General features: G+C 34.6%; 1 protein-coding gene across 4 annotated transcripts in view; it reads left to right on the top strand.

Annotated features, from left to right (window-relative positions):
• Positions 1-18,500, top strand: part of Nipbl (NIPBL cohesin loading factor) — a 161,503-nt gene that overhangs the window by 54,152 nt on the left and 88,851 nt on the right. For all 4 annotated transcript variants that reach the window (XM_051182518.1, XM_051182515.1, XM_051182517.1 and 1 more), the window contains exons 2-4: positions 12,626-12,768; positions 13,889-14,054; positions 16,472-16,599. In XM_051182518.1, the coding sequence (XP_051038475.1) occupies positions 12,705-12,768; positions 13,889-14,054; positions 16,472-16,599 (358 nt within the window). In that variant the 5' untranslated portion in view covers positions 12,626-12,704. The remainder of the gene's footprint in view (positions 1-12,625; positions 12,769-13,888; positions 14,055-16,471; positions 16,600-18,500) is intronic.

Below are 18,500 nucleotides of genomic sequence, written 5' to 3'. Positions count from 1 at the left end.
CTTTCTTTCTTTCTTTCTTTCTTTCTTTCTTCCTTCCTTCCTTCCTTCCTTCCCTCCTTCCTTCCTTCCTCTCTCTCCCCTCCTCCTCCCCTTCCTCCCTTCTTCCCCTTTCCCCTCTCTTTCCCTGGAAGTCCCACCTATTCTCTCCTGCTAACTATTGACTATTAAACCAATCAAAAGGCAGTTTAAGCAGTGTAAACAAATAATCCACAACAGTGCTCTTCTGTAGCAATACACCTGTGCTCTTCATCATTAACTCCTAGCAACTACTAATCTGTTTCCTGTCTCATTATTGCAGTGTTTCTTGTGTTACATAAATGGAATCATAAAGTATATAGCTGTTAGAATGGCATTTTTCCTACTGAGCATAAACTCTTTGAGATTTCCAAGTTACTGTATTTGTTACTTTCAATTCTGAATAACATCATTCATTTCTTGTTATGGATCCACCACAATTTAACTGCATTAAAGGATGTTTGAATGTTTGACATTTCTAGCTTTGGGATATCACAGCTGAAGTGTCTATGAGTGTTCTTGTTTAGGTTTCATTTCATAAATATAAAAGGGTGTACACTTGCCTTTTATTTAACATTTAGGTCTGTCCTTTAAAGTTTATTCTAAGGCAGTTGATTTCAACTTTTAGAAGATAACTTTTCAGTAGCTGAAAGTTCTTTCTAATCTGATAGACAAGTTTATTATACTTCAAAATAACTTATTTCATTTTTTTGTTTGTTTTTCTGAGACAGGGTTTCTCTGTGTAGCTTTGGAGTCTGTCCTAGAACTTGCTCTGTAGACTAGGCGGGCATCAAACTCATAGAAATCTGCCTGTCTTTGTCTCGAGGGTTCTGGGATTAAAGGCATGTGCCACCTCTGGGCTCAGATTAATTTATTTCTCATTCAGTAGTGTAGGCTGACTTCTAACTCATGATCTTTATGCCTCAGTTTCCTGAGTGCTAGGATTACAAGTGTATGCCGCCATACCTGGCTTTAAGTTAAAAGTCTGAGACTCAAGGTAATTTCTTAACTATAACCCCTTTAAAATCAAAAAATAATTACATATTTCCAAAATACAGTGGCACAGAATATACATTACCATTCCAAAAAGGAAGAGTGGGGCACAGTGAGGAAATACTGGACCAAAACCATGGTGAAATCCAGTAGCACAAACTCCAAATCCTGTAGCTTCATGTCTGATGTCAAAGGGCTTAGATGGCTTTATCCTCCCAGCTTTACAGCCTGCAACACACGCTTCTCTCTCTAGGTCTGGTTCTGCTTCCTTTGTGTAGCTCTCCTTGACAGATATCCCACAGCTCTGGTGCCCCTAAAATCTTGGGGTCTCCAATGCAATCCAGGCTTCTCTTTCCCAGCTGCATGCAAACCCTTAGCAGCTCTCTTTAACTGTGAAAGATTTCATAACTCTGACTCTTGTATTTTTCTAAAGCCAGACCACATGGACAACGCTGCCAAGTTTGATCGACTGCTTGGGATGGGTCCTGACTTCCTTGAATCACATTTGAATTTCCTTTTTTGCCTTTTTTGGAGCATAACATTTTTTAGATCTTTTCTTTTTACAAGTTGGAAGCTTTGCTGTGTCCAAAATATGTGTTCTTAACTTCAATTTATGGGTGGCGACCAAGGGCAATGGTAGTAACCTGTATTGTCTGGGGAGTCTTGACCAACAAATCAAAAGGAGGTTTTCCATGCCTGGCGCTGGGAGTTTTGTTAGATAGTCTATGGCTTTTGGGAGGGCACCATCACCCCACATAGCCTAACTTCATTTTATATTCACATACATACATACATACATACATACATACATACTATCCTTCTCAAGGATCTAGCTGGATGAATGTAGTTCTCATCCCTCATCAAGGGTACTTTTTGCAACAGAGGCCATTATAGAAAATCACAGTCAATCAGAATGCAGAGTTATATATCTACAATACAATACATCTACAACTCCTGTACCTAAAGTTCATGGACCATTGTGAAAGAATGGATGGAGAGACTATAAGAGCCATAGAAACAGATTTATTTGCTTTGAGATTTTGTCTCCTAGAAATGTCAGAATCTATATCCATGGAGTCCGTATGGCTGCCTAAACATGATGACCAGTAAACACTATAATGTGAAAGGAAGAAAGCCCATGTGCCTCAACCTAAGACAAAGAATTAAAAGCAAAAAATGCTAAGTGGAAAAAATAGTCTTTCCCAGGGAAGAGCAGATCAATTGGTTATCCAGTATCAAATGGTCAGTCCTGAAACATATATACAAGTAAAATTATATAGACTGAATAGATAGTATTTAGGTATACATGTGTGTGTTTAACAATAATTAAAGAGGTCATAAATTTGAAAGAGATCAAGGAAGACATGGGATGGTTTGGATAAAGGAAACAGAGGAAAGAAATGTAATTATAATCTCAAAAAATAAAATTTTCAAAAATATGTGTGTATTATGTATGTATATAATAATAAGTATTTGTGTATATGATTTTAACTAAATAGAAGATAATATGATATCCCTATGGCCTTTTCAAACCTCCTTGGTGTTATTCCTTACCACTACAGTCTGTGTTTCCATCCCTTGCCCCTCTTCCAATCTTTCCCTTTTCCCCATCCTTGTACCTGTGTCCATCTATTCCATCTCTATAGCTGCCCTACTTCCCAACTGCAATCCCTTTTTCCCTTTCTCATTTCTATGTTGATTCTGGGCTATATACTCACATCTAAGAATTCAGACCTAGGATCCTCAAATAAATGATGCAGACAGGCTTGGTGGCACACATCTTTAATGTCAGCACTCAAAGCAGGGTTAAGTGGTTCTCTGAGCTCAAGATCAGCCTGCCAACTCCCAGGTACCCCCAACCTGGGAGTAGGGAGGCAGGTAGGACAGAAGGGAGGAAAGAGAGAATATAGTTGAACAAGTATCTATGCAGTAGAATGTCAGGTCTTTCAGGCATCTGCTCAGGAGTGGTATAACTGGGTCATATGGTAGATATATTTTTAGCTTTTCAGAGATTTCCCACCCTTAACTTCCAGGGATTCTCCAATTTTCAATCCCACCAACAGTGAATAATTTGTCCCCTTTCCTCACATCCTTGCCAGCTTTTGTTTCTAGCTGTTTTCTTGATCTCATCCCATAAATCTTAAAGTAGTTTTAATTTGCATTTCCCTAATTAGTAAGAATGTTCAACACTTTAAAAGATATTTCTTAGCTATTTTTATTTCTTCCAAGAACTCTGTTCAGATCCATAGTCCACTTTTTAATTGTGTTGCTTCTTTTGTGTGTGTGTTTGTTTCGTTTGATTTTTTTGAGACAGGGCCTCAACTGTGTAGGTTTGGTTGTCCAGGCACTCACTATGTAGACCAGACTGGCCTTGAACTCAAAAGATCTGCCTGACTTTGCCTCCCAAATGCTAAAATTAAAGGTGTGTGCCACCATGCCCCCACATGCTTATTTTCTTGGCTCTTTTTTTTTTTTCAGTTCTTTATGCACTCTGAATATTAATTTTCAATCATATGCATAGCTGGCAAAATTTTCTTCTTCTCTATGGTTCTGTGGACTTCCTGCTTACCCGATTGTTTCCTTTGCTGCACAGAAGTGGTTTAGTTTTATGAGGTCCCATTTGTCTGTTGTAGGCCTTAATTCCTGGGCAGATGGAGTCCTAGTCATAAAGTACTTCTCTACACCTATATTTTTCTATAGTGTTTTATTATTGAGTGTTTCCCTTCCACTTCCAAATCTATGAGAGCCAATTCTCAGGCTACCTATGTCTTCTTCTATTAGTTTCAGAGTATCAGCTTTCACATTGAGGTCTTTGATATTTGTAGTTGATTTTTGTGCAGGTCAGAAATAGAAGTCTACTTTCATTTTACATGTGGGCCTTCAGTTTCCCTATAGGTGCTGAAATTTCTAACTCAGAAAATTAACAGAAAGAAGGAAACTTGTAAGTTATCCTTAAGTATCCATGATATAACCTGATACTGTCAAAGAGAAGTTAAAATACTTCATTGAGTCAAGTTAATTTAGTATTACAATTTAAATGAAAGTGTTTTGTTTATTTTGCCTTTCTGTTTCTGTGTAATAGCTAATTATGTTAACACGTAATTTGAAAGCGTGGAGGTGCTGGTTTTTGTTTGTATTGGTATTTAAACTGGAGACTGAAGGAGATCTGTAAGGAAATGAAGGCGGGGAGACGCAAAGGGGAATCCAAGAGAAGGATATGGTCAGAGAAGTTTATATTGTTACTCCGAAAAAAGAGTAGTCAAGTTGTATTGATTTTTGGACAAATTATGTGGGACCCAAGGCTTGCTTGTTCATTGAATTTAACATTGTCATTGTGATACTGACTGTGGTGAGGCATTTGTGGGGATAGGTAGCTGAAGAACTTCATGAAAGTAAGCAGAACTACTAAGCAATAATTGGAGGGGAATCTAGCAGTCAGATCAGGCTTTTGTTTTGTTTCATTGGGAATAGGGAACATTAACCAGGCAGGGTATTTCATGCTAATTAGAATGATTTGGTGATAAAAAAGAATTAATACAAAAGGATTGTTTGAATGGTATCTTTAGATTAGAGCAAAAAAAATGAGATTTAAGTTGCAGATTATTATACATATGTAATCTGTTCTGTTTTTGTTTTTATATGGTCTGTTTTTGTTTGTTTGTTTGTTTGTTTGTTTTAGACAGTGTCCTTGAACTCTTGCTGTACACCAGGCTGGCCTCAGATGCACAAAGATCCTCTTGCCAAGTGCTGGGATTAAAGGTATATGCCACCACCACCCAGCTGAGTGTATTCTTTAAAAAAAAAAAATTTCCAGATAATTTTCTTAATGATCTTAAATGTATATGGGTGTGTTTTGCCGTCATGTATGTCTGTGTACCTGGTATGTGCCTAGTGCTCATGGGAGCCAGAAGAGGGCATTAGGTTCCCCAAAACCTTACTGGTGGTTTAGGCCTCCAGGTAAATGTTGGGAAATGTTGCTCTTTGGGAAGAGCAACCAGTATTCTTAACTAAGCCCTCTCTCTGACCTTTGATCTTATCCCTCTAACTAGAATTTATACTAAAATATCAGAATCTCAAACCATTTGTTATCACATTGAGTTGTATTAATTAATTAATTAATTGCTTACAGATCTGTATCAGAGAAAAAAATCAAAGTTGCCATATTTTTTTGAAAAGGTTTGTAGGTCAGAGATGGGCATACTTGAACTAAACGCTAACCTGTATCACAAAACAAGAAGAGAAAGGAAGAGAAAGGAGAAGAGGAGGATGGAGGGGCAATTCTAAGGCAGCCAAATGTCACCAGAGATATCAAGGCTAAGGCTATTTGTAATTTAATATTAATACATAAGTTTCTATATACCCATTTTTCTTTAATTTTGTATGCATCCAAAAATCTTCACTGTATGAGCACTTTGCACATTACACACTCATCATTTCTTGCTTTCTAATGATGTTGAGTCATCAGTTTGGAAAAATTTGGCCAACTTTCATTACAGTAGTTTATTTTTTTTATAATTTTTTTTATTTAATTTTATATAACAAAGTCCAATTAAATGAAAACAAACATTTATACACAATATTTGGGAATTTGGGCGTCGTTCTTTCCAAACTACATTACAGTAGTTTATTAAATCTGATTTTTTTTTTAAACTTTCCCACTTACAGTAGTTGAAAGTCTGCCCTCTTGTGGAGTTCTTAGATTACAGATTAAATTTCATTTTGACCAAACATGTTTTGTTCAGACCTGAGAGCAAACTCTTATAAAACCAACGTTTAATTTAGAAAGAAATAAAGAGTAGTTTTAATTTTTACTTCTAATACTGCCCATCTCCGTTTAAGAAACAACCTTTTAAGTTAGTCTCTGTTTTGGGGAGCAGATCTTAAAGACAGGCTGTTTCATTTGCAGCATTAGAAAAACAAATTGTTTTTATGCCGGGGGAGGATAGACTAGCAAACCAAAACATAGTAACACTTTTCTTCTGTGAAACCTTTTAGTTTTATTTATTTTGAAACAGAGTCTCATATAGCCCTGTGTAGCAGGGAACTTCCTTGAACTCCCTGCCCTGTCTGTGCTCCCAAGTGCTGGGTTTACTAGACATTGCTACTACACCCTAGTCATGAAGTGCTAGGAATGAACTCAGGGCTTCCTGTATGCTTGGCAGTCATTCTGTCAACTGAGCTACACCCCAAAACTCCACTCTCTACATTTGAAAGTTCAGGGCTATTATTTTCCTGATGCATTTTGTTTATTTGTATATGGAGATGGTTATACTTTGTCTAGGTACTCAGTCCTCACTAAATTAGTTAATGCAAAATAATTGGAAAGAAAAATATCAAGGCAAATTCTTACTGCCTTATTTCTCAGCAAACACAACTTCATTTTATAAACTGCTTTTGAAAAATTGCAAATCCCAACCTAATTTTCTTAGAGGTTAATGTTTTCTATATAATAAACTTAGTGATATAATTATATCTTTCTATGTTGTGTATGTACTTTTTTATACATATTATGATAGAGCTACATGATCTAGGCATGTATACACAAACATTCCTAGTTTGACCATGATGACTGCAGGGGGCTCTAAAGGTGAAGCAAATTACCCATAATAGCTTTGTTTCATTTTATATTTTGCTCAATTAATGGTGGTAATTTGGAATTTTAGAAAGGCAGAAATGTTTTAAAGGAAGTAAATTTTCACAGTGCAGTAGGGGCTAATTGGTAACTTTGTTTTTGAGCCAGAATTTGTGGAAGATTCACTCATCCATATATGAATATAATGTGGGGAAAAAATGTCTGTTCTTGAATAGCAGATAAGGAAAGAAGCTGATGATTAAGTAGTGCAACATAAGACTTATTTACTTAGCCTCTGTAGCTTTTGAAGATTTATATCTTACACATTTCCCAAATGCATTTGAAGCCATTTATAAAATTAAATGTAATATTAACTGAAGTAATAAATTATAGTAGTGTGTGTATTTGTGTCCTGCCCTTGTAGATGTATGTGAAGTCCAGAGGTTGATATGAAAATGTTTTCTTCAGTCACTTCTCCCCACATTTTGAAACAGGATCTTTCAACCTTTGAGCTTGCCATTTAGGCTTTGCTTGGCTAACCAATTGGCTCTCCCCCCAACCCCTCCCCTCAGGCTCTACCCATCTATACCTAACCTGGTGCTAGGCTCACAAGCAGGCAAGCACTGTACTTACAGAGCTGTCATCTCCCTATGCCTAAAATGTGCTACTTTTGACTTTTCCTACACCTAACAGATTTTATATTAACAAAGAAGGAAAAGCATCAATTAGTTAAAATAGTCCATGTTTATTAAATTTGGGTCAAAGGTCAAAATAAACTTATCACATGGCATGAAGATGATTTTGAATTACAGCAACAGACATTTGTATTCTGTTCTTGGGCTAGGCTCTAATTTTCTCTGAGAACTTAAACAAATACTCTTTGTACCTTTATTGATATGTATGTATGTATGTATGTATGTATGTATGTATGTATGGCATATCCTTGTGTCCCTTGACTTACAGCCTTTTTATGTACCCAAGAATATAAAACTGGTTTAGAAACACCTGAATTTAGGCTGATTGTGTACCAGAGGTGTGTGATCCTAGCACCCAATAGACTGAAGCAGAAAGATTGTGAGTTCAAGGCCTGGTCTATATAAGGAGATCCTACCTTTTAAAAAAAGAAAAAAATAATGGAAAAGTATTGGAAAACACTCAATTCAAATGTTATCTGCTTTTTACTCATGTAGCTACAAACTTTTAAGATCCTAAGGCTTCAATTTCAATCGGAAATAATGATAATTATCATAATAACTTTCTTATAATTAGGAAAGGTGTGTGTGTGTCCATGTGTGTGTACCTTACAGGTAAAAAGTGTTTAAAAACAAATGTCCGACTACAGAGTTACCTTCTTCTTACTCCTGTTTTTACAGGTTGAGTAGCTCTTATCCATAATGCTTGGTTTTACAACTGTTATTGATTTTTATGTTTGAGTATGGTTTTTATTTGTTTTGTTTCAATTTGGGAATATTTGTATACATATAGTGAGGTATTTTGAGGATGAGACCAAAATCTAATCATAAAATTCATTTATGTCTCATATATTATATGAAACATAGCCTGAAGGTAATTTTAAATAGTATTTTTTATGTCTGTGCTTTACTTATTTAGTCTATGTGTCTGTGTATCCCAAGTATATGTGCCATGGCACATGTGAGGAGGTCAGGAAGCTCTGTGGAGTCAGTTCTGTTCTACTTCTACATAGGATCAAACTCAGGTCACACAGGCTTGGCAAACTATGTTACTATCCCAGATATGCCTGTGTTATAATTCACTGTCACTGGCACATGTGTTTTCAGCACATCATGTCTGTGCTGAAAAGCTTCAGTTTTTGAAACATTGTACATTTTTATCCTGTGTTATTTAAGTTGTCCTGTGTTAATATATGGATTCTTTTTTTAACTATCCTTGGGATTGGGGGTGGGAAGCATTTATTTTTGTGCTGCTGGCACTGACTGTACCAGGGCTTTATTTGGGCAGGCAAGACAATAACCCTACCATTGAGCTACATTCTGTAGCATAGCTGTAATTCTCACTATTTTGTCCGTTTCTTAATTACCAGTATTATACTTTTAAATTTCCAGTTAAATATTACATTGGCATCTAATCTAGATTATTTAAATCCAGAATTGGACCATTATTGCATATTAACACTGGTATTTGTACAGAACTTTTTGCTTTCATTAAAATTCACAGAGATCTGCCTGTCTCTGCCTCCCGAGTGCTAGGATTAAAGGTGTACACCACCAGTGCCTGATTATACATTTTAGTTATATATGATCTCAGGCAGATTCTTATCTTCTCCGTATATTGAGCTATTCATCAAATATTTAGATGAAAGTGCATGTGTTTTAAAGCAACTTTATAATATAGTAGCTACTTAGTAAACATGTTATCTTTTCTATTTTTCACTGCTAAAATGCTTTATAATGTTAAGTTTTTATGAGTACATTATGTTTTGAGCCATGTATATAATCAGTTCTTCAGGGTATATTTTTATGTATGGGGCATGCATGTGAGTTTGGGTACATGTGAATTAAGTGCATATAAGGAAGGCAAAAGACAACCTCAGGTATCTTTTCTTTCTTTGAAACAGGATCTCGCTGTGTAGCTCTGGCTAGCTTGCTGGCCTGAAACTCACTGGGATCCACCCGCTCTGCTTTCTAAGTGCCAGGGTGATGGTCCACCTCACTCAGGCCAACTGTTTTGTTGTTGTTGTTGTTTTGTTTGGGTCGGGGGGGGGTTGGGTAAAATATCTTGTTTCCCATCTAGGCTATGTTGGCTGGCCAGTTAGTCCTAGGAATCCACCTGTCTCTACAAGTTTAGCACTGATAAAAGTGTACTTCACCATTGCAGGCTTTTTAAAAATGTTAGTGGTGGTGGCCTGGCATGTGTTGGGTAAGTGTATGTGCATGCATACGTCTGTGAAGCCCAGAGAAGAGAGTAGAATACTATGGAGTTAGAGTAACAAGTAAGTGGCTGTGAGCCCCCAGTGTGGGTGCTCGGAAGGTCCTCTGGAAGAACAGTAAATGCTCTTAAGAGCTGAGCATATTTCTAGTCCTCCCTACAATATTGGTTTTGATTATTTGCACAAGTGCTGAGGTTAAATTCAGGTCTTTGTGCTTGTGCTGCAGGCACTTTATAGACAGTTATCTCCCAACCATGTTCAAGATATTTTCTTGCCTCAAGTGAAATTCTTGAGGCAAGATAACATGCACATTTCAGACTTTGCTATAAGATAAAGTCCTCTGTCTGCCATCACATATTTTACTGCAGATCTATACCAATTTGAATATTATTATAATTTCTGCCAATTGTTTTATTTGCATTTATTTTGCTTGCCTGAAGGAATCATAAAATTTGAAGGGAAATTCAGTGAAAAAAAAAATGGAATCTTTCAAAAAAAAATTCTTGGCAAATACAAGTTCCTTCAGACTCATTATAGTATACTAAATTAAGCATTTACAAGTAATATCTTCCCATAACTAAACAATCCTTTCATTAAACCACAAGCCATTTTTAAGATCCGTTATTACTTAGTATATTTTGCTGATGTATTTATTAGTATCATAGTGCATGTTTTTCTTATTTTGTATTACCATTTTTTATTTCTGGTGTCATGTAAGTAATTTTTGTTAGAAAGTGAAAAGTCTATGAAAAAATAGCATACTTAGGTTAAGAGCATTGATTGTTCTTTCTAACAGAAAGTGACATTTCCATAGATTACTCTTAATAAGTATAACTAAAATTCTAAGTATTTCTACCAATTCCTGGTCTTCATGCTCTTGGATTCCTGTGAAGTTAATATAGTTGAGCGATGCGGTATATATTTTTTCTGTAATTATTTGTTCACTGTGTAGTTAAAACATTGCTGCCTTTGTAGATACTATGTCCCTCCTCCTTTTATTCCATTGTGAATTTACATCACATTCCACTAAGAAAAATACAGTCTTGTGATTGGTTTTATTGTTATTCCAATTTATAAGTGGTCATTTTTAGGTTAAAATCCTTAGCTTCAGTTTGGATTTGTTGTACGTGTTACTTAGTAGAATAGAATAAAGTCAGGTATTACCAAATACAACCCTCTCCTTACTGTTTGTTAGTTCCTTTCTGAATCAAATATGCTTATATATGGGAATTTACTTGTACAACGACGAGCTGTAAATGAGTAACAAAAGTATTTTTGTGATGTTCTGTAATTTGCATTTGATGGTTTCCAGTAATTACTAAGGACTTTGGAGTTTCCCTATTAGCATAAAGTTAAAACAAAACACATTGTTTTTTAGTGATGTGTTTCAGGTTTTAATTTCTTGTCTGTATTTTAAAGTGTTTGATGCTGGTGCTAAATGTGTAGTGTTGATTAAATTTCTTTGGTGAGTCTTAGAGTTTCAAATTGATTAACAAGAGAAGTTCACTTTGGAGCGGAAGGACTAGAGTATAGGTAATGGTGAATACATCTTTCCTCTGTTGTTTCTTGTGCCTTTTCTTTCAGTAGGCTTCTACCAACAAATTTTATTAGTCACCCATCAAGGAAGTGTGGGGGGGTTGTGTTACTTAGCTGCCCATACACAAATTATTGAAAGAAGGCAAGAAATTATTATAATGACAGAAGAGCTATTACGTCTTTAAGGAATTGGGTGCTATCCTTCTATTTGGTCCTAAGGATGTTCACTTTGTGACTGCTAAGCCTGACATCTGTATTTTGTGTAACTTGTTTTCCTATACTTACAATTTAAAACATTTGGAAGGATTCTGAGTACTGCTTACCTACTTTCAAATACTTTTAGGAGGGGTGGGGGTATGTAGTGTGGGTGTGATTAGGCCAGGACATACTGTGCATGTTGGAGGACAGCATGGGGGATGGGTCAAAAACCTCCTTCCACTCTGAGTTCCAGGGACCAAATACACATCCTCAAACTTGCTGGCACAGCAGAGTTTTGTTAATATGTATGAATAAGGAAAGCCAATTAAATCAGGTGACTTTTTTTAAAGTTTACAACTCAAAAACTTCCAGAGGTTCTCTTAAAAGTAACTAATAAATAGTGTTGAAAGTGGAAACATTTAAACTAGAAGCAGTTTCTGAAAGGTGTAGTGATGAAGTCTTATGTGAAGCCCAGGCTTCAATTCCCAGCACTGAGAAAAGAAAATCAATTATCAATAAATTATTTAGTTTTCTAGTTTAATCCTGTGATGTAATTGATGTTGCATACTTAAGTAGATTAATAAACGCATGCTTTTAGTTATTACAGATTATTGAAATGTTATATCATCTTACATACAAAAACATTACTGAAGCCATAGATTTAAAAAAAAAAAAAAACACGAAGACACTGAAAGGGAGAAAATGTTCAATATTGTAGGGTTTCCTATATATATGTGTTCATACATATTTATAAAGAAAGAGGATGAATTGCATCATGATAATTACTAAATACTGATCTTGAATTGTAGGATTTAGAGTAAAGGAGAATAAAAATCTTTTTAGATAAGGAGACTATCTTAATAAGATATACACACAAACACCCAAGAAGAATCTAAGAGAATCTGATGAGATAGTCTTCATAAGAAAGTAAAGTCTATTTAGAGAATGAAAAGAGAACTACTAGACAAGAAATAGAAGCCAGATTATTAAGTAAAACTTGTAATATATTTAGAGTTTGGAAAGGAGTTAAGTGTTTAGCAAGTTTGGGTACCCTCTCTAGCAGTATATCCCTCTATTTAGGATCAAACTCTGAAGCCAGATTATGTCATTTGAATTCCAGCTCCTCTAGTTAAACTCCCTGTAATTTCCTTATTAGTAAAATGCAGAAAACAGTTATATCCTACTGTACCTGGGTTGTTGTGAGACAAATTTTACTATATACAAAGCATTTTGCAGAACTTTGTATGTGGTAAGTAGTATATATATGGATGACTTGTTAAATAGATTGAACAAACAGAAGCTGAGATTTTTATGTTTTTAAATGATTAAGCATCTCTCTACTAGTCATATTTTGACATAGTTCTACAAATAATTATGTGGTTTTCTTTGTGTGTGTTTTGCAGAGTTTGGGAAATGGAAAGTAATGACAGCTGGCACCTGAACTAAGTACTTTCATAGGCAACACCATTCCAGAACTTCAGGATGAATGGGGATATGCCCCATGTCCCCATAACTACTCTTGCGGGGATTGCTAGTCTCACAGACCGTAAGTTTGGATAACTTATCTAATTTAAGATCTGCTATTTACACATTCATTTTTAGAGACACTTCAAATTATCTTTAATGTTGTAAATAACAGAAAAATGTATAATTTATTTGACTGATATACATGTGGGAATAGCAAAATTAATGTTACCACCTAATACATAAATTTAATTTGTTTCCTTTTTTCTTAAGAAATGATAATAAGACCTTGGTTACAAAAATAAAGACTTTAAAAAAATGACACAAAGTTTTAAGATATGCCAGAACTAAAGAAACGAATTGACAAAGAAGAATAAGGAGTTTTGTAGAAAGCATTTATAAAAACAGCACCCAAAATTGCTCTCCAGCAATGAGAACTTGATAGCCCATTTTACCTAAATTCTAGTGGTGCTGGGTTTTAAATGTCATGTTGCCTATTGGTGTGAGCAGTATTTAAACTGTGGAGTTGGTTTGAAATTACCCCAAAGGCTTGATACCTGATAACTTTAGTTGTATTCTTAACCTTTAGGCAGATTAACAAATCTTCATTAAGTGTGCTGATAGCAAATAGTGAAATTTAAGGTGCAAAGTACTCATTTTTTTGTTTGTTTGTTTGCTGTTTAGAGTAGAATTGGAAAGCACTGTTTAGGAATTTATGACAAGAATGTTTTATTGTTCTTCAGGAATGTTGCACTCTGAATATTCTACTACTATGAGCTATTTGTTTTTGTCTAAAGCTTTTAAAAATATCAGTGTACTGTAGTCAGGTATTGTTCTTTGTTTATTTGTCTGAGAGTGCTACTGATCTGATCCAATTTGTAGATAGTCACCTTCTAATCTTATGTCTCAAAGTTGTGCTTTATTTAGTTCATTAAAATTTTTAAATGAAAATTAAGCATGAATATAAAGAAGCTAAGTGTTTTCTAGTAGTATGGTCTGCAGTGGCCTGTGGTGTTTTCAGAGCGGCTGGTTTCTTGGGTTGATTGAGACTTTTTCAGAATGAGGAGTAATGCTTTTCAGTCATTTGTCACGTTGGCACTTATAACTTACTTTTACGCTTAAAATTTATATAAACATACACGTGTATATAAAGACATATTGTGGTCACTTAATTTCTAATAGTGTGCTTTTATTCTGACTAGTCCTGAACCAGCTGCCTCTTCCATCTCCTTTACCTGCTACAACTACGAAGAGCCTTCTCTTTAATTCACGAATAGCAGAAGAGGTGAACTGCCTTTTGGCTTGTAGGGATGACAATTTGGTTTCACAGCTTGTCCATAGTCTCAACCAGGTATCAACAGATCACATGTAAGTACAATCAGTTTTATATCTAAAAGTAAAAATTTTTGGTCTTGTGTATCTCAAGCTGGCCTTGAACTTGTTGTAGAGCTGATGTTCTGTTGCTACTTCTTGAGTGCTGATATTACATGTGTGTGCTACTGTGCTTAGGGTTTCATGTATGCTAAGTATTTACTCCATTACTAAAATTACAGCCACAGCTTACCTTTGGTCTTTTAAACAGCCTCACATTATAACCCAGTGTGGCCTCGAACCAACCGTCCTTTGCTTGCCAACATCTCAAGGGCTTTATGTCTGAATTATCACACAATATGTGATTTTTAATGTCACTACCCATCCAGAAGTGGTGGCTCATGCCATTGATCCCAGCATTAGGGAGACAGGCAGGCAGATCTCTATAAGTCTTGAGGCCAGCCTGGTCTACATAAAGAGTTCTAGGCCAGCCAGGGCTACCTAGTGAAACCCTTGTCAAAAAAGGAAGAAAAGAAAATGTCAGTATCCAAATGAGAGTATAGCCAATTTTGATGAGACATTAAAGAGATTTAGGTAGGCCATAGTCAATTTATGACAATAGTTTTGATCCACACATGTCTATGCAGATCTTTTCAACTTATAGAAATCATCTTAATATCATCTGCTCATAAATGTGCTCATAAAAACTTATCTCCCCTTTTCTGATAGTGTTGAAGTAACTAAAATTTTTGACACTGTAGAATATGACACTGAGTATGACAAGAACTCAAAAATTAACTCTATGGGAAGTAAAATATTTTTTTCTTGGAATTGACTATATTATTTAAACATAGTGCATAATTTCATACATTTTAAAAATGAAATTGAAGTAAACAGTAAGAGTGTACTTAATATGTTTTGCACTATGGAAGTAATACATATTTTACAAGATTAACACCACAAAAATGTATCTAGCAGTAAAGTCTGGATGCAGAGAGATGACTCAAGTACATGTCATTCAAGCCTGATAAGACCTAAGTGCAGTCCCCAGTGTATAAATACAGGTGAAAGTAGAGAACCAGCTCTGCATCTGTGTCATGTCATGTGCATACCTCCACATGAGCACATATAATAACAAACTTTTATAAAAGAAGAACTTTCACTTTTATCCCATTATAACCTACTATTAAATAGTATTCATATAAATGGCCATTCATTATTTATTTTTAAATTTTAAAGATTCATTAGCAAAAAAGATGAAACCTATTAGATGCAGTACATGTTTGGGGGACAATTTCCAAATTGACTCAATTGAACTGCTTATTGAGTGTGACTTTTCTGGTGGAGAAACTAAGAAATCTCTGCTTACAACAAGAAGAAATTATAATGTTCATATTTTAATCACTCTAGAAATTTCATTGTGTAGATGTTACATAGTTGATATGCTTGTACATACTCTGTAGTATTTTCTGAATATTTAAGGAGGTAGGGAAAAGACGCAGAAATAAGTAGGATTTGTTTTATAGGAAGTTCCTTTAAGATTATTCCCAGGAATTTATGCAGTCGTTCCGTTGGGTGCCATCTTTTAGGTCTTTACTGTTGAATCCAGTGAGTTTCTGTGCATGCATGAATGCCCGTGTATGTGCCAGGGTGAGTGAGTTTGTGGAGGTCAGAGGACAACTTTGAGACATCACTTCTCAATTTGTACCAGGTTGAAAGCACCATATAGAGAACAGTGATATCTAGAAAGTAACATTGAGTCTGTTGCTGTGCTTCCATGAACATACCCAATGCCCTCTGAGCTCAGAACCTAATCAGGGTTGGGCTTAGTATTTGAATGGGAGAATGTAAAATTGAAAACACTAGCATGTCTAGTCTAATTTGCTAATTACTTAGTTGTTTGCTGAGATTGCTACTGTGTTTATTGTAGCACTTGTTTGGTTTGACTTTGTTTGAAACACCAGTATAAGATAGAAAAAAATCATATGATCTGTATGTCTTCTCTTAATCAAATATGTCAACATTGCATATTTCATTGAGAGAACAATCCCAAGAAAGTCACACTCACTCATGTTCAGACATAAGGGAGAGTCAAAGCATTCTAAGTCCAAATAGTAGCTTCTTAACATTATTATCGTCTATATCTTTTCATTATTGAGTAATATGCAATAGACTCTGCTTTTCTTTCTTAAAATTGACATGAACATTTTTAAATAAAGTTGTTCTATAAAGTTACAGTTTTAGCTTTCCTTTCCTATGCCCTAGAGAAATAAAGTATGGGGGGGGTTGTCTATAGGCACGCATATTATTTTTAATAATTTCCTTTCTTCTGGGGATTTTGTCTTTGAAAATCCATGCCTCGGTTCAAGTGAAGTATATGTTTTTATTCTGTAAGTCTTCTTAGGAAATCAATCATGATCATAATTTTTTTTTTCTTTCTTATTCTTTTTTTTTTTTTTTTTTTTTAATGCCAGAGAACTGAAAGATAACCTTGGCAGTGATGACCCGGAAGGTGATATACCAGTCTTATTGCAGGCCGTCCTGGCAAGGAGTCCTAACGTTTTCAGGGAGAAAAGTATGCAGAACAGATATGTACAAAGTGGTGAGATTCTTTATTATAGTGCATGTTTGTGAATACTGTAGCAGAACTTGTTTTACACATGATTAAATTCAAATGTCTTTAACTATCTCGCATCTCATCTACAAATGTCTGTCTGTAATTTAAATCAAGCCAAGAATGAGAAGGAAACTTAATAATATTCTTGTGATTTAATATGTAATTAAATTCCTTGGGAATTAAAACAAAACTTTGAGTTTGTTTTTAAGGTATCCTGAAGTGTATTTATTAAGTGAGCTTTAGAAATTTTGCTTTTAGAAAATAATAGAAAGTTTTGAAGTCTTTCAGAAGTGAAAATATATGAAAAGGTTTTTGGGAATGTGTTTTATGGATATATTACTATTTTTAGTAATGATGTTCATGATTATATGTGAATTGACTTAATACTCATTTTGCCTTACTAGTAATAATTGTCTTCTGGAATTTAACTGTGTTTAGCAAATCCAAGTCCATCCTTAGCTCTCTGGATTATACTAGGAATAGCTTAAGCAATACTGGAAGGTCCAAGTTAGCTAATTGGTTCACTGTGTCTGAGAATATCATCAGACTTTTTCTGTTGTATTTTCAGCAGTGTTTCCATGCCGCTCTCCCTTTTCTTTCTTAGTTCTTTTTTTGTACATGAGTATTTTTAAATAATACTTCTTTTTTATTTTGTTTGTATTTTTCTATGTGAATTAAGTATTTTTGATTTATTTCATTTGTTTTTGTTAAAGCAATTATGTATTTCCTACTATTCCTCACAACTCAGTTATGCTCCTCTTAACCTCTCAGCAAGTTGAAAACAGATACACAGGGCTTGGTTGTTTATTTACCAGAACCAAGAAACAGTTAAAGACAAAAAGAATGATGAAAAGAAATAAAGTTAAAGGAGAATATAAAGTTCGTTAATTAAAAAAAAAAAAAAAAAGGCAACTGGAGAAATGACCCAGAGGTTAATTAAAAGCATATAGTTTCTTACCTTGGGTGTTTGTAACTCCATTTCCAAGGGATCTAATACTGTCTTCTGGCTTTTTCAGGCAGCTTCATTCAAATGTACATAACCTACATACAAAAACACATGCATAAGCTATTTTTTAAGTAATAAGAATAAAACTAATAGAAGTAATAAGTTTAAGAGAATGTAAATATAATTTTGGATAAATGAAGTCATCCAAGGATAGTAATAGTACATTTTTTGTAATCTGTATGTTTAAGTAGGAATTTGGGTAGTAAATCATTGTTATAAAAAGTTTTATAGCATTCATCTTATTTAAATTACATATTTTAATTCTGTATACATTTTTAGTTAAAATGTATAATTACTATATATTGTTATAGGTCCTGCTTTGTGAAAAGATAAAGTAAAATTTTTAAAAATAATTTGTTGATGTTGTCATTTTTAAAACCATTTTTCATAAGACAATGTTTAAAATTTTTAAAGGTAATTTATGTGGATTTATGTTATGGGTCTGGGTATATGTAGGTGTATATGTGCGTATGCACATGTCATAGCAATAACTTGTAGAACAAGTACTTTACCAAGTGAGCCATTGCCTATACTTAAAAAAATAACTTTTAGTTGCTAAATGTGTAAATATGGTTCACTCATAGACTTTTTACTATATGCAAGTCACTATAATCATAGTTCTTTGGAACTTTGGGGTAATCAGAAAGAGCTGTTCTGATTTTATTTGCCCTTTATTTAAGTGGTTGTTACTTTCAAACTAGTAATTTCAGTATTGCCCAAGTAATGACTGTTAATTGAGAGGGAAATTTTCTTTTAATTTTGTCTTATGCTATTGCTTTCTCCACTCAACAACAAAAAAGAACAATCAGAAACAGTAATTATAGTCACTAAATTAAATCATTAAGTTATGGAATAAAACTATTTTGTACTGACATTCACA

This window comes from Phodopus roborovskii, unplaced genomic scaffold (assembly GCF_943737965.1).
Source record: "Phodopus roborovskii unplaced genomic scaffold, PHOROB, whole genome shotgun sequence".
NCBI classification, from domain to species: Eukaryota; Metazoa; Chordata; class Mammalia; order Rodentia; family Cricetidae; genus Phodopus; species Phodopus roborovskii.
This window is presented reverse-complemented; position numbering and strand designations above follow the sequence as displayed.